This window comes from Ruditapes philippinarum, unplaced genomic scaffold, assembly GCF_026571515.1.
Source record: "Ruditapes philippinarum isolate M1 unplaced genomic scaffold, ASM2657151v2 ctg5514_1_1_1_1, whole genome shotgun sequence".
Lineage (NCBI taxonomy): Eukaryota > Metazoa > Mollusca > Bivalvia > Venerida > Veneridae > Ruditapes > Ruditapes philippinarum.
In genome coordinates, this window is record NW_026855379.1 from 239,527 (window position 1) to 255,397 (window position 15,871).

The window sequence follows — 15,871 nt, forward strand, 5'->3', positions numbered from 1 at the left end:
TTATAAGTTCACTTTTTCAGTGTTATCAAGAAAAAACAAAAAAATCAATTGAATCACATATTGGAAAAACGTCTGTCTGTGCTTCAGAGATTGTTAAAATGGTGTTGATATTCTGAATACATGCAAAGCTAACCACTTTTTTTTCCGTAAGTAATTTATGCAAGAAATCAACCACTGTTTTTTTCTAATAACAAGAAATGCTGAATATTTCTTTTGTGAAAAGGGTTTCAAATACCATTTTTCAACTTTTGTATTATTTTGTGTAGTGATAATAAAAAGTCATTTTAACACCTTATTTTCAGTCAATACTTCATGAATCAATATAGGCTGGAATATACATGTATATTATTAGTTATAAAGATTTTTTACAAGTTATATGGCCCTATGTAAACGGTTGTTTGTAAATATAACCCGAGCCGCTAGGCGAGGGTTATATTGCAAACAACCGTTTATATACTACAGTGTTCCGTTTGGACAGTCGTGACTTTTAGTCTGTACCCACGATGGTACGATTGTGAAAACGCGATGGCACGATGGTACGATGATGAAAATGCGATGGTACGATGGTGAAATTGCGATGGTGCGATAGTACGATGGTGAAAACGCGATGTTACATCGCGTTTTCACCATCGTACCATAGTGATTTCACTATCGTACCATCGCGTTTTCACCATCGTACCATCGCGCCATCGTGTTTTCATCATCGAGCCAACGCGTTTTCACCGTCGAGTCATCGCGTTTTCACTATCGTACCATCGCGTTTTCACCATCGTACCATCGCGCCATCGTGTTTTCATCATCGAGCCAACGCGTTTTCACCATCGAGTCATCGCGTTTTCACCATCGTACCATCGTGTTTTTACCTTCGTACCATCGCGCTATCACCATCGTACCATTGGGCTTTCACCATTGTACCATCGCGTTTTCACCATCGTACCATCGCGTTTTCACCATCGTACTATCGCGTTTTTCACCATCGCGCCACCGCGTTTTCACCATTGTGCCATCGTCTTCCGGTTGTCATGCGCAATGTTATATTTTTATCAACAATGTATGCCTTCTCATTACTGAACCCCGCACCCTTTATATTTGTGTATCTTTTAAATCTTTGAATATTTGGAACATGAAATTAACAAAAGGCAATCACTCAAAAATTAAAAAAAAAATGTTGTCATCCTTGTGCACTTTACATATAAAGTTTTTAAGTTATATATAAATATAAATATAAATAGATATATTAAATAAAGCAAGAGAAAAAATTCAGACATATATATAGCATATACAAATGTATATCCATATATTAAATAGTCGTTGATCTATATACAGTATCACGACATAAATGGAAAATTTAATGTAAAGATAACAGGTTTTATTATTTATAACTCAAATTAAATATCAAGTATTCTAAACTTGTTTTTATTATCTACCGTAACAGAATCTGACATCTTTCTGTATGTGTACTGATTATACTGACCGAAAGGCGATGGTACGATGGCGCGATGGCACGATGGTGAAAACGCAATGGTACGATGGTGAAAACGCGATGGCACGATGGTGAAAACGCGATGGTACGATGGTGAAAACGCGATGGTACGATGATGAAAACGCGATGGTACGATGGTGTAAGCGCAATGGCGCGATTGTGAAAACGCGATAGTACGATGGTGAAAGCACGATGGTGAAAACGCAACGGTACGATGGTGAAAGCGCGATGGTACGATGGTGTAAACGCGATGGTACGATGGTGAAAACGCAATGGCACGATTGTGAAAACGCGATGGTACGATGGTGAAAGCACGATGGTACGATGGTGAAAACGCGATGGTACGATGGTGAAAGTGCGATGTTACGATGGTGAAAGCGCGATGGTACGATGGTGAAAACGCGATGTAACATCACATTTTCACCATCGTACCATCGCGTTTTCACTATCGTACCATCGTTCATCGCGGTAACAGACTAAATTAAAAATCACGACTGTCCAAACGGAACACCGTAATATACGGCCATTTAACCTGTCAGAAATATTTATGACGAATTTATAATACAGCAAGCATCATTTTTAGAGGAATAAAGCGATATTTCTTTATTAATCGACAACAGCCGCGTATATAAAACTATATAAAAGTCACGATTATCCAATGAAAACCGACGTTACAAACGTGCAGTATTATAATATGCACGATCGTACATATCAAAATCATGGTCAACCACATTAGTATAAAAATCGAATTGATATCTTTTTCAAGATACACGAACTTCTATTAGTCAAGCAAAAGAAATTATCGTAAAAACTTCTGATATACTTGTCATCTGTTACCGTTCATGAACAGGCTCAATCAAACCAAGCCTGCAACATTTTCAATTTTGTCGTTTTGTACGCTCTTTAGGAATTCCTTATTTCTCTCTATTTTTGCTAGAAAACTTAAAACACGTACGGCTTTTTATCTTGATAGTAACAGATCGTAAATTAGCCAAAGCTTCTCTTTCAAGGAACAATTTTATTTCATTATTCACTGATGTTTACAAAAAATATATAACTATTAGGCGAAACTACTATTAATGAGTTGTACTTTACGAGTGTAGCAGGCCATTTTAATCTGAGCATTACTCTTTGCTTGGCATTGATAGGTATACAATGTAAATGCTGTCAAAAACTTGGAATTCGATTTAGAGAAAGAAACTTGTAATGATAAAAAAACGTACTTCACTTTAAAGTCGTGTTTAATCTTTCAGTTATTCACATACTAGTATACTAGGAATATATTTAAAGGGAAAAAGAACATTTCTGGACTTGAAATACTTCGACATTGCTAAATATTTGTATACAACTTCATTTGCTAACTTCTTCAAAGTTCTAGATTAATAATATGGCACTCCTGTTTTTAAATTACATTAAGTGATTTGTGACTGTGTCTTATATTTTGATATGATTTGTCATTAAGTCATTTCTTTTATTCTCTACTCGTATGGTAAACTGAGTTGAAAAATATGGATAAAAACTACTTCAATGCATCTATTTTAACTGAAAAACGTTTGATAGTTATATATTCTGAATACCACATTTGAATACAAAGTAAGGGACATTAAATCATGATATCGGAATGCTGTAATTTTCTGAACATCCCAGAATTACTCCAAACTGATAGTTAAATACATGTAAGAAAGTTCATAAATATGATCGGTGTTTTTCGTTTAACAGCGATCATTCGTCAACCCTTGCATGATTGCGTAAGCTCATTTCACTGACCATTGTGTGACATGTTTCGTCATTTGATAAGGTCATGTCAATGTTTTCTTCAATCAATTTCAGGGGAAACTTGAATACCATATTATTCGTGATGACGCGTCTTCCTCTAAGACCGTTTATCTCTGGATGGAAATCTTATTAGAATTTCATGATGACTTCCTGACAGTTCTGTATTTTAATATAAAACTCGTACGATATAAATATGCCGTAAAGAAAAGAGTAGAATAAAACATAGTCCATGTAGAACTTCAAAAAGGCAAAATTGAAAATGTTGCAGTCTCGGTTTGATTGAGCCTGTTCATAGACATATGACAGAGGCAAATTAACAAACACTATACATACAATTTAAACAACGACAGTCCCAAAAGCTCGCTTGATACTTTCATAGAATAAAAACAGGTAGCTTTTTCAAACATGTGCTTATTTAAATTCAATATACCTGCAAGATTTCATACAGTTCACAAAGAGTTGAAGCTGTGCATTACAAAGGGAGCGGTGCAAGTCACGACGTCATTCCTACATCAACGTGATTCATTGAAATTCTCACTTGACATTCAGGCTATGATTTCATTCAGTTCGACCTTGGTAAATAGCCTGGGCACCCAGCATACAGTTCTGTTCACATTCCAAGAATGACTGTCTGTTTTCCGTACTGATCTCTAATCTGTAAGATACTTACACTTTCCTTTCGTCCGAATCGCCTGCAAAACTCCTTTTCAAATTTGACAAACGCCCGTACCATTTGCAAATCGTGCATGCATATATACATCGTCCGTGTTGCTTTTTTATCATTTTGTTCGTTTCATTACACGCATTACTTGGTGGTTATATTCAGTTTCTGGTAAACGCCAAATTACGACAATTTTGTTTATTTGAAAGAAACTACGTATGTGTTCTCTAAAATGCAAATTGTGCGTAATTATTAGAACTTTTGCCCTTAAGCTAACATATGCTTTACTGCTTGACATTTCAATAAGTCTATATGAAACGAGAGTTACATAGGAAGTCACCCTGACCACTATTCTTCCTATTCAGGCAAATTTATCACTCATTGATACTAAATTGCGTATTTCGCACGGGACGCCAAGTTAAAGACATTGTCCGAACGTGTCGGATATTGGCCTGCAATATTTTACCTTTCTGGAAAGGATGATTCGTTTTGTTGTAAAAAATCACTATTATAGAAGGAGTTATGAGTATTTGACGTGTGTTTCATAATTTGATAATTTTAAAACACAGCTCAACTCTCATAATCTAAATATGTAGTCACCCTGTTCTTATCATTTTCTGACAATTTCACAAATGTCCATAATATGTGAACACAAGCCCGAGTCAACACAAAAATGGCAACTTCATGTTTTGATTAGCAAGATCCATGTAGGTCTATTAGAATAACATTTAAAGATATTTTTTGTTGTTCAGGCTAGATTTCAGAAATGAGAGTAATATTAATATATTCTCGATATAATATTCTAACAAAAAAGTACTAGTTTTTAAATTTCCATAAAAATCAGTACATCATTAGTTCAGTATGAATTAATCCATCAAATGGAGTTTCATAACATTTTCTTTTGCAGACTCGGTTTAGCCCACCGAAGGCATTGGTAAATTCACTCTACGGCAAACATAATTGGCATAGAATAAAACTATTGGCATCAACATAAGCGAAAGTCGACAATTAAACGTATCAAAAGTGTTTAATCATGGCATTAGGACAACGGCAGAATTGCATAGAATTAACTAATGTTTTCTAGATATACTAGTCGTTATAAGCTCCAGACGTGACTGTTATTCTCAAATTGGTTACAAACAAAGGTCATCTCTAACGCCAGGATTTCTTATTACGAATCAATACTGTTTTGGTTATTTTATTGAATACAACTGTATTAGGTGTATCTATTGTAATGTTCTTTCATTTTTCATGAACCAACTATTTTTGACCGTCTCTATTTTGCCTCCCGTTTCCTTGGCCACAATAAAACTACTGTTTACTTAAAACTCAAATTTTTCAAATATCAATTTCCAACATTATGGACCTTTTCAATGTTTACAGTTTTATGCAAATTGGCTGACTGACTGTCCAATTGCTACACTGGAATAATACATGGTCACTGGTTGACCTGATTTACACAACAGAACATACGATTTTTTTTGTAAAATTGTTTCTGAGTAGTTGACCTACAAAAAAAGCTGAACAATTATTTCACTGCTAATTACTGGGAATGTCCATTTAGAGATTAACAAAGAATAGAGAATTAAAATATATTAACCGTCAGTTCGCATTATTAAAATAATCGGAATTGCAAACCTACATTTACAATGATATTGTTTACATTGTCCTAATATTGTAACTCTTTGATGAGTTAATTTTGGACATGTACCTTATTTATCGACGTGCGCTTCATTTAGCTTCCTCAGATTTTAGTTCCCCTTTAAAGAAACAGATTAACAATATAATCAGATAATTCGCTTGATGATTTCCTAACAATTTGATGTTATCGTTTATAAATTAAAAAAAAAAATATGTGGTAAAAAGTCCTGTTTATTCATATGGATTTTTCCAAAATTATTTAGAAATATTTTGCTTTTTAATGTAAAACAGTATATTTACGAAATTGATATTTTATGAGTGTTACAAACCTATGTGTTATTCGTTTCATTACCCTGAACAGATACTGTAATGATCTGAATTTTTCAACTCTATCTAATATCTTATCTGATATTATGATGGGCTTACTTGCTATTCCTTTTACGCTTTGGCAATTTTTTATGAAATCATGGATTTTTGGAGAGTTTTTATGTGCTTTATTGCCGATGATGATGTGTATATAAATATAAGTGTCAACTCTTTCATGTACAGTCATAGCCGTGCTCAGATATTTTGCCATTGTTTACCCTCTTAAACCAAAAATGGGACGATGTACATGTTTCGTTATCGTAGTTTTCATTTGGTTTTTGTCCAGCACCATTTCATGGCCTCTGGGATATTTCAGTAGAACCAAAATTGTGAATGATACTGTGCTGTGTGTAGAAAAATGGCCGAAATGACAGTCTCGACAATTCTTTACTTTTACAAACATCATACTTCAGTATTTGATACCATGCAGTATAATTATATACTGTTACGTGAAAATTTCACTGACTGGCATTGGACAGACGTTCAAAGTCTCATGTTGTAAGGAATAGCACAGTTTCTGAACGCGAACAAAGAGAAATACGAAGGAAACGCCGGACGAACAAAATGATGATTTATGTTGTTTCGATATTTGTCGTCTGCTGGATGCCATTGAATCTTATGATACAAGAATTCCATCAGACATTTAAATATTCCCCGCACTATAGCCTGATTTTCTTCATAGCCCACCTAGTGGCTATGAGATCTACTATATATAATCCATTTATATACGCTTTGCTTTCATGAGCGAAAAATCAAGACTGAATTCAAAGCTTTACTGAGTTGCTGCCTGTTTTGTAAATAAAAATACGTTGGATTTATTGAAGGATGAACTTTTTATTTCAATAAGTGCCAGATAATTTAAGATTAAATCAAATTAGATTATTTCATGTCAGCAAAACTGTGTCATAAACTTAGTAATTATGGTTTTCTTTATTTTTTATATCCATTAATACATCCATATAGATGTTTCTTTAGCGAAAGAACAGAATGCTTACATTGGTGGCTGATTTGCGTCATTCTTGCTCTCACCCTGCAACCCCGCCAAGCGGAAAGTCGAGAATTAACAAGTTAGAAAGGCGGGCGCGGAACTAAAACATACTAATAATTGGGGCGCGGGACGAAGTTTAATAAATAAAACACCGCCCTTTGATAATAAAACTTCGCCCGCGCCCCCGATAAATAACGTGTTTTCGCCCAGAGACTCCGCCAAACGAAAAGTCAAGAATCAGCGGGGGCGCCGAGCGAATACACGCTATAAGCGGAGGCGGGATAGGCGGGGCTGTATATTATAGTATATACTGTTCTGATATAATAGGGACAATTTGTGCTGTTAAAAGCGTTTATAAATAGATATGCTATCTTTTTGTAGTCCACTTTTTTCATTGTTATGACAGGTCTGTCCTTTTAAGATTAAAAAAAAAACATCCTTTGACTTACATATTCAAAAACATATGTTTGTATTTCAGAGTCTGTTGAAACTGTCTGAATACATACAAAACACAACATTTTATTAACAAATCATTTATGAAAGAAATCAACAACTCTTTTTTAATTACAAAAAATAATTGCTAAATTTCACGTTCTAATTAAGCCGGTGCAACGAAGCGTGGACGGTAACTTGCACTCCCCATTACTGTCAATAAACAGTAATAGTCAAACCGAGCATGCAATGTTTTCAATATTGTCACTTTTGGCGTTCTTTAGGGATTCTGATTTTCTCTATTTAATGCGTGTATTTTTCTCAGAAGTTACGGGGCATTTTCAACCAGATTTACAAGCATTTTCAATGGACTTAAGTCCTTTTTTAAATCAAACATCCTACTCAAAACATTTGCATAAGACACTTCATTGTTGCCATAAATATTACAAATGTCATTTCAAACATGGAAATGAAATTTTCCTAGGTTTGCTAGAGCTTTTAAGTTAACACTTTTAACTGAGCGTGTTTTCCGGCCAAATTTACATGAAGTAAGGTCCTATTATTAAATTTGAAACTCTAAATCGTTTGACTACGCACATGGCTTTAATATAAATTGAGAGTAAATTATTAAAGCAGAAACAAGAATCATGAGCTGAATTAGAAAATATATTTATTAATGCATATTATATTGACCCACCATTGCATATAATGAACTGGTTAACTTATCGGACTATAATTTATATTTTGCTTCTGATTCATTTCTGATTAGCATTTGTTAGCATTTTCAAATGTTACTGTATCAGTTATCAAATTAATTCCATTATTCATTTATGAATAGATGCCGATTCTAAAGGTTACATTTATGTTAAAGTAACTGAACACATATCTCACTGCCAATAACTCTAAACTATGACGTAGATAAATAACATATATAACGATGTCTCATTGCTTCAGTTTGTTGGTATGTCCCGTGAACAACATACGAAGAGATTCTTGCAAAGAAACATTAGAATAATATTAAAAATAAGGATACATTATTAAGGGGATAAGTATGTTATAAGTTTACTCTTTTGTTTTTCTAGTCGAAAATGTGTTTAATGATAAGACAAACAATGTGTTGTGTATGATGGTCAGCTTGGAACTGACTATTTATACCAAATAACCCCTTAGTAAAGCTTCATAAGCATATCAATTATGATTGGTTGGTATGATTATAAAATTCTGGGTGTGATCGGATTAATCAGTCACGTGATATTATTAGATACTATTTATAAATAGTAATACATGCCAAACATTCCGGCTATGAGAAAAGGTTGAACACGACTAAATTAAGGCTTATACGAAGCGTAAAGAAAATGTTGAAGAACTATGCGTTTTAAATCAAGTGGCAAAGATCGAGGACTTCTCAAATTTTATTTATTTGTTGATTCTCAGCGTTTTTCTTTGAAGCAACAGTCAAATTGTGTATTTGAATAAAAACCATCAAAAGGAGAGACCTTACATAGCCCTTGCTGACAGGTGGTCTTTATTCGAAGTGTATTTAATTGTATTTTAAATAATGAAGGTATGTCAAAACGTGATCTTCATTTAAAGGGTGGTTTTATTCGCATATGTCTTTAATAAAGGTTTAACTGTAAACCTTAAGAACCAACGATGAATATGATACATAGCATTCAAGTGTATAAAGCTATAAATTTGTTGTCTGTTGAAAAATAGTTGTTTATTTTGTGAATAGCTAGAATGAAAGAAACTTGTCAGTATATTTTATTGAAAGCAAATAGGTCATGTAAGAGATCTAAAATAGCAGCAGACTATTCTGTTTCTGGATATTTTATTATGTTACAGTACTTTTGAATTGCATATTTTTGACAAATATTGAAACTCTATGATACAATTCTTTCAAGAAACTAATGTTAGGTTATGAGAACTACTTAATTTTACAGTTTTTATTTTTTTTGTAAATATTTGTATCAGATATAGCTTTGTACACTTTCAGATTTACTAGCATCTTTTTTAACCGTTATTCAAAAGCAAATATTACTTTATTTATATTTTTCAAGTTTAATGGCAGTCTGACACGCAACAGATTGTGATGAAGATGCGACGATAATTAATTGATGAAATAACCCGCAAAGAAAAACACATTACACGAAAACTTGTTCAATTCTTCAGAGGACTTAAATGAGTACATTAAATGCAGCAATGGTGTACGACGACATTTTACTTCAAACCACATCTCTTCAAATTGTGTTCATCATATTTTACATTATAGTATTTCTGCTTGGAATAAGCGGTAACTTGCTAGTCGTTTATGTTGTCCTTCGAAAGAAGGCAATGCAAAGTACAACAAACATTAATATAGCTAATTTAGCTACATCTGATATTATGATGGGCTTATTTGCTATTCCTTTTACGCCTTTGACATTTTTTATGGAATCATGGATTTTTGGAGAGTTTTTATGTGCTTTATTGCCGATGACGATGTGTATATTAGTATACGTGTCAACTCTTTCATGTACAGTCATAGCCGTGCTCAGATATTTTGCCATTGTTTACCCCCTTAAACCAAAAATAGGACGATGTACGTGTTTCGTTATCGTAGTTTTCATTTGGACTTTGTCCACTGCCATTTCATGGCCTCTGGGATATTTCAGAAAAACAATAATTGTGAATGATACTGTGATATGTCGAAAAACATGGCCGAATGAGCAGTCTCGGCAATCCTTTACTTTTACAAACATGATACTTCAGTATTTGATACCATGCAGTATAATTATATACTGTTACGTGCAAATTTCACTGGCATTGGACAGACGTTCAAAGTCTCGTGTTGTAAGGAATAGCACAGATTCTGAACGCGAACAAAGAGAAATACAAAGGAAACGCCGGACGAACAAAATGATGATTTATGTTGTTACGATATTTGTCGTCTGCTGGATGCCATTGAATCTGTTTCATATCATATCAGATTTCCATCAGACATACTCTCCGTACTATAGCCTGATTTTCTTCATAGCCCACCTAGTGGCTATGAGTTCTACAATATATAATCCATTTATATACGCTTTCATGAGCGAAAAATTCAAGACTGAATTCAAAGATTTACTGAGGTGTCAACAGTTTTGTGAATAAAAATCCGATGGATATATTGTAGGATGGACTTTTAATTCACTGCCACGTTTTCTAGGATTTAATCAAAAGTTAACTATTTTATTAAAGTAAACTGTGTCATACGTTTGATAAGATTGTTTTCTTTATTTTCATATCCGTACAAGAGAATGATTCTTTAGCGAAAGTACGGAATGCTTTCATTTAATCTGATTTATTTGTAACAATTTATTTTCGATCTCTATCATTTTTCTGCTCTTATGTTATCTTATTTCATCATTGCCTGGAAACTTCTAGATAAAGACACAAAAGATTCATGAAAATGGGTCAATCAAATACATTCGAGTCGACTGTAATCTTTATAAATTATATCAAACAGAGCCTGCAACCTTCATATTAACAGTATCTGAAACACACACACACACACACACACACACACACACACACACACACACACACACACACACACACACACACACACACACACACACACACACACACACACACACACACACACAAAAAAAAAACCCAGCAAAACATTAACAAAAAAAACAAAAACAAACAAACAAGATGCAATATCATGATAAGATACTAAAGCTTGTTCAAAATATTTCCTAGAAGTCCGAGTGCTCTGACCTTTAATTTATGTTACATTTTTTATTGATTGGTTTAGGCTAAGTAAGCAAACTTCTATGCAATGGCAAACCTAAAATAAACAAGACACGGAAAACCCGCTAAAAGTTCAAAGTAGTTTCTGTTGGAAAAAAGAAAACAAGTCAATCGAAATTGAACAAAAAAAATGAAATCCTACGTAAAAAAGAAGCAATATTGAAATCAATCTCATTGCGATTTTTTGTATAAAAAAGGAAAACTAGTTATCAAGGTCTAAAAGTGTGTTATATGTTAGAATAATGGTAATTGCGTAAATAAACTCCAATTTGTCACACAAATCTATTACAATTAAAAAACAAAAACATGACCTTAACTTTCCAAATTTTTATTCTTCCTTTCTTTTTACTCCTCGTCTATATCGGACCTTACAAAAGGTACCTGATACCAAACAATACTGCTATTTATGTTATTTCAATATTTCATGTATTCATATTCCTGTAAAATGTAGAACTGTGTTTATGAATATTCCTTGTGATAATGTCTATTTTACCTGTAGTTACACAATTATTTGTTCTGATACAAATGTGACAATTTGTACTTGTTGTCTTTTGTTATAAAAACGTTTTCAAATAAATCTGCAATCCTTTTCTCAAAGTTATCAAGAGATCTCTGCTTTCAAGATTAAAAAAAAAAACACAAAAAAACATTAATTGACTCACATATTGGAAAAACAGTTGTTTGTACTTCAGAGGCTGTTAAAACGGTGATGATATTCTGAATACATGCAAAGCAGAAAAAAATCTTGTAATGATAAAAAACGTACTTTACTTTGTTGTCGTGTTAAATCATTCAGTTATTTATATACTAGCATACAATGAATATACATTTGTATTTTAAAGGAAAAAGAACAAATCTGGACCTGAAATACTTCGACATTGTTAAATCTTTGTACACATATGTAAATACACAAGCAAGTCCTTCAAAGTTCTAGATTAATAACATGGCACTCCTGTTTTTAAATTACATTGAGTGATGTGTGACTGTGTCTTCTGTTTTGATGCGGTAAAATGATTAGAACTACTTTTTTTTTCATTTTCTGAACATCCCGGAATTTCTCCAAACTGATAGTTAAATACATGTAAGAAAAGTTCATAAAGATTCGGTGTTTTTTTCGTTTAACAGTGATTATTCGTTAACCTTTGCATGATTGCGTAAGCTCATTTCACTGACCATTGTGTGACACGTTTCGTCATTTGATAAGGTCATGACAATGTTTTTTTTTCAATCAATTTCAGGGGAAACTTTAATACCGTATTATGCGTGATGACGCGTCTTCCTCTAAGACCGTTTATCTCTTGATGGAAGTCTTATTAGGATTTCATGATGGCTTCCGGACAGTTCTGTATTTTGATATAAAACTTATACGATATAATATGCCGTAAAGAAAAGAGTAGAATAAAACATAGTCCATGTAGATCTCCAAAAAGGCAAAATTGAAAAAGTTGCTGGCTCGGTTTGATTGAGCCTGTTCATAGACTTATGACATAGACAAATCAACAGAGACTAGACATTTAGTAGAAACAACGGCAATCCCAAAAGCTTGCATGATACTTTAATATAATAAAAGAAGATAGCATAGCTTTTTTAAATATGTGAATATTCAAATTAAATTTACTTGCAAGATTTCATACATTTAATGATATGGGTTCACAAAAAGGTGAAGCTTTGTATTACAAAGGGAGCGATGCAAGTCACGACGTTATTCCGACATCAACATTTAAATTCTCACTTGACATTCATGCTATGATTTCATTCAGTTCGACCTTGGTAAATAGCCTGGGTACCCAGCGAACCGGATCCGTTCGCATTCTAAGAATGTCTGTCAGTTGTTTGTGTTCAGAATTTTTACTGATCTTTAATCTTTAAGATACTTACAATTTCCTTTCGTCCGAATCGCATGCAAAACTCCTTTTCAAATTTGACAAACGCCCGTACCATTTGCAAACCGTGCATAATATATTAACATCGTCCGTGTTGCTTTTTTACCATATTTTTTGTTGGTTTCATTACAGGCATTACTTGGTGGTTATATTACGTTTCTGGTAAACGTCAAATTACGTCAATTTTGTTTACTTTTTTCTTTTCAACGGGTTAAGGGAATCATGCTTACTGTAAAAACACGCTGATGAATTATGTCGAAATTTTAAAAAGAATGACATCAGAAAAACCTGTTAACGATTTGCGGAAATCATGTTAGATGATTGTATTTTATCGATAGTACATTTAAAACAAGAACAAGTTTTGACAAGTGACGAAAACCGTTAAAATTCTTAGGTGCGCAAGTTGGCCAACTTTAGACTTTTAAGGTCACTTTCATATGATTTTAGTTTATATTATTTCACACATTACATGTCCCTCTCCTTTCACGGCATTTATGTTCACTCCAGGTTTTGGTTTGGTCCCTTCTGGGTGCCCTACTTGTGTGTGTCGGGGGGCTGCGTCCTGTGAACGTTGCCTTTGCGGTGTTGATCTTTATTCTTGTTTTCAATTCGAGCATGTTCAATCCGAATCTTAAATTAAAGAGGCTTAATATGAACGAATATGTTTGTAAATATTGTATGACACGTGTAACGTAATTCGTATATCAATTTCCATTTCGTGGGGCTTATACCCAAAACACATGAATGGTTTAAGAAATGTCATTAAGAACACATTTCTGATTGTAAACTTTAATTAATAGCAGTGCAAAAATTAAAAACACGATACACTTCATGGCAAATGCTTATGATCTCGGATTTAAAAAAAAAATCTAACCAGTATTTATTAATAAAAGCCTGTAAATTTTCGACAAGAAAAGCGCAGCAGAAAGTGCAAAAAATATTGTCTAATTTTAGAAAATAGTTTACGTACTGTAATGTATTAATTAAGAAAGACATTTTATGTAACTCTTTCTAGAATTGGCTAGAAGATTATTGAAACAAACTTAATTAATGTGAGTAATTTTTTGAATTTTTATGCTCCCCGAAAAATTTCGGGGGAGCATATAGTCGTCGGGTTGTCCGTCCGTCCGTCCGTCCGTCAGTCCGTCCGTACGTACGTACGTCTCGAATTAGTGTCCGGCCCATAACTTTGTTATTTGAAGTCGGATTTTAAAACTATATCACAGATGTGATCACCATATTGAGACGACGTGTCGCGCGCAACAGTTTGGTCGCTACCTTGAAGGTCAAGGTCACAGCATAACCTTGCAGCAAAATCCTGTCCGGTCCATAACTCCATTATTTGAAGTAAGATTTAAAAATATTTCACAGAAATGATCACCATATTGAGACGACGTGTCACGCGCAACATTTTGGTCGCTACCTTGAAGGTCAAGGTCACAGCATGAACTTGCAGCAAAATCGTGTCCGGTCCATAGCTTCATTATTTGAAGTCGGATTTTAAAAATATTTCACAGAAATGATCACCATATTGAGACGATGTGTCGCGCGCAACATTTGGGTCGCTACCTTGAAGGTCAAGGTCACAGCATGACCATGCTGCAAAATCTTGTCCGGTCCATAGCTTCATTATTTGAAGTCGGATTTTAAAACTATTTCACAGAAATAATCACCATATTGAGACGATGTGTCGCGCGCAACATTTTGGTTGCTGCCTTGAAGGTCAAGGTCACAGCATGACCTTGCAGCAAGATCGTGTCCAGTCCATAACTTCATTATTTGAAGTCGGATTTTAAAAATATTTCAAAGAAATGATCCCCATATTGAGACATTGTGTCGCGCGCAACATTTGGGTCGCTACCTTGAAGGTCAAGGTCATGTCATGTTCTTGCAGCAAAATCATGTCCGGTGCATTACTTCGTTATTTGAAGTCGGATTTTACAACTATTTCAGAAAAATGATCACAATATTGAGACAATGTGTTGTGCACAATATTTGGGTTGTTTTTACACTTTGAACTTTGTCTGTGGCATAACTCTTGACACAACAAGAGGTATACCTTCCTGTGTCCTAAACCTAATCGGGGAGCATCACCTGGTTCAACCGGCTCTTGTTTTTATAAGATATAGCTTTTTACCCATTAAATCAAACCTGCATTAAGCACTGTTATCTTTGAACAGGTTCACTTAAACTGAGCCTTTAACAATTTCAATTTCCCCGCTTTTTTTGCGTTCTTTAAGGCTTCCATTTTTTGACCATTTTGACAAAATGGGTAGTATTTTATGAAATTAATTGTATGAACCGTCAAGTTTGATAACCAAACCACACAGTTTGTGTTCTATTCATTTAGGTTCTCATACATTTTATGAATGTTAAATCAGTTGGGATAGGATGTTTACTAAAAGCGTTGTAATTTGTCGTCCACGATCCATTTATAGAAATATTTTTCATTTCCAATGAATAATTCATACTGACCTTAAAGCAAACAAAATTGGATGAAATTAATAATAAATGTGTAATGTAACCTTTATCAAAAATATAGTTATGAGAATTTTTGACAGAAGTTTAAGCTAGTAATGATTATTTTATAGTTTTTATTGTAATAATATATATACTATCATCTAATAATAATCTTTCTAGAATATATATATTTCATTATTGTTTTATAAACGGTAACAGTATCCAATATTTTGATTCGATTAAAGAAAGTATTATAGTTATATTCTCACATTTAGCGTCTGGTCATTTTACAAACGTATACCACAATTAAAAACCTTAAATTCATGTTGCAGTGAATGAAAATCGGCATTGTTTCAAAATACCATAAAATGAATTATAATTACTAAATTGAGCGCTCAAAGTGA

General features: G+C 33.6%; 2 protein-coding genes across 2 annotated transcripts; both read left to right on the top strand.

The window, feature by feature from the left end:
- Positions 1–1,491: 1,491 nt before the first annotated feature.
- LOC132743124 (substance-P receptor-like) lies at positions 1,492–6,752 on the top strand. Its single transcript, XM_060731641.1, has 3 exons — positions 1,492–1,510; positions 6,090–6,288; positions 6,395–6,752. Exons 1-3 carry the CDS (start codon positions 1,492–1,494, stop codon positions 6,669–6,671), a joined length of 495 nt encoding a protein of 164 aa, XP_060587624.1. The 3' UTR covers positions 6,672–6,752.
- Positions 6,753–9,413: 2,661 nt separating this feature from the next.
- Positions 9,414–11,700, top strand: LOC132743120 (neuropeptide Y receptor type 5-like). Its single transcript, XM_060731637.1, has one exon. It carries the CDS (start codon positions 9,529–9,531, stop codon positions 10,477–10,479), a length of 951 nt encoding a protein of 316 aa, XP_060587620.1. The 5' UTR covers positions 9,414–9,528; the 3' UTR covers positions 10,480–11,700.
- The last annotated feature ends 4,171 nt before the right edge of the window (positions 11,701–15,871 follow it).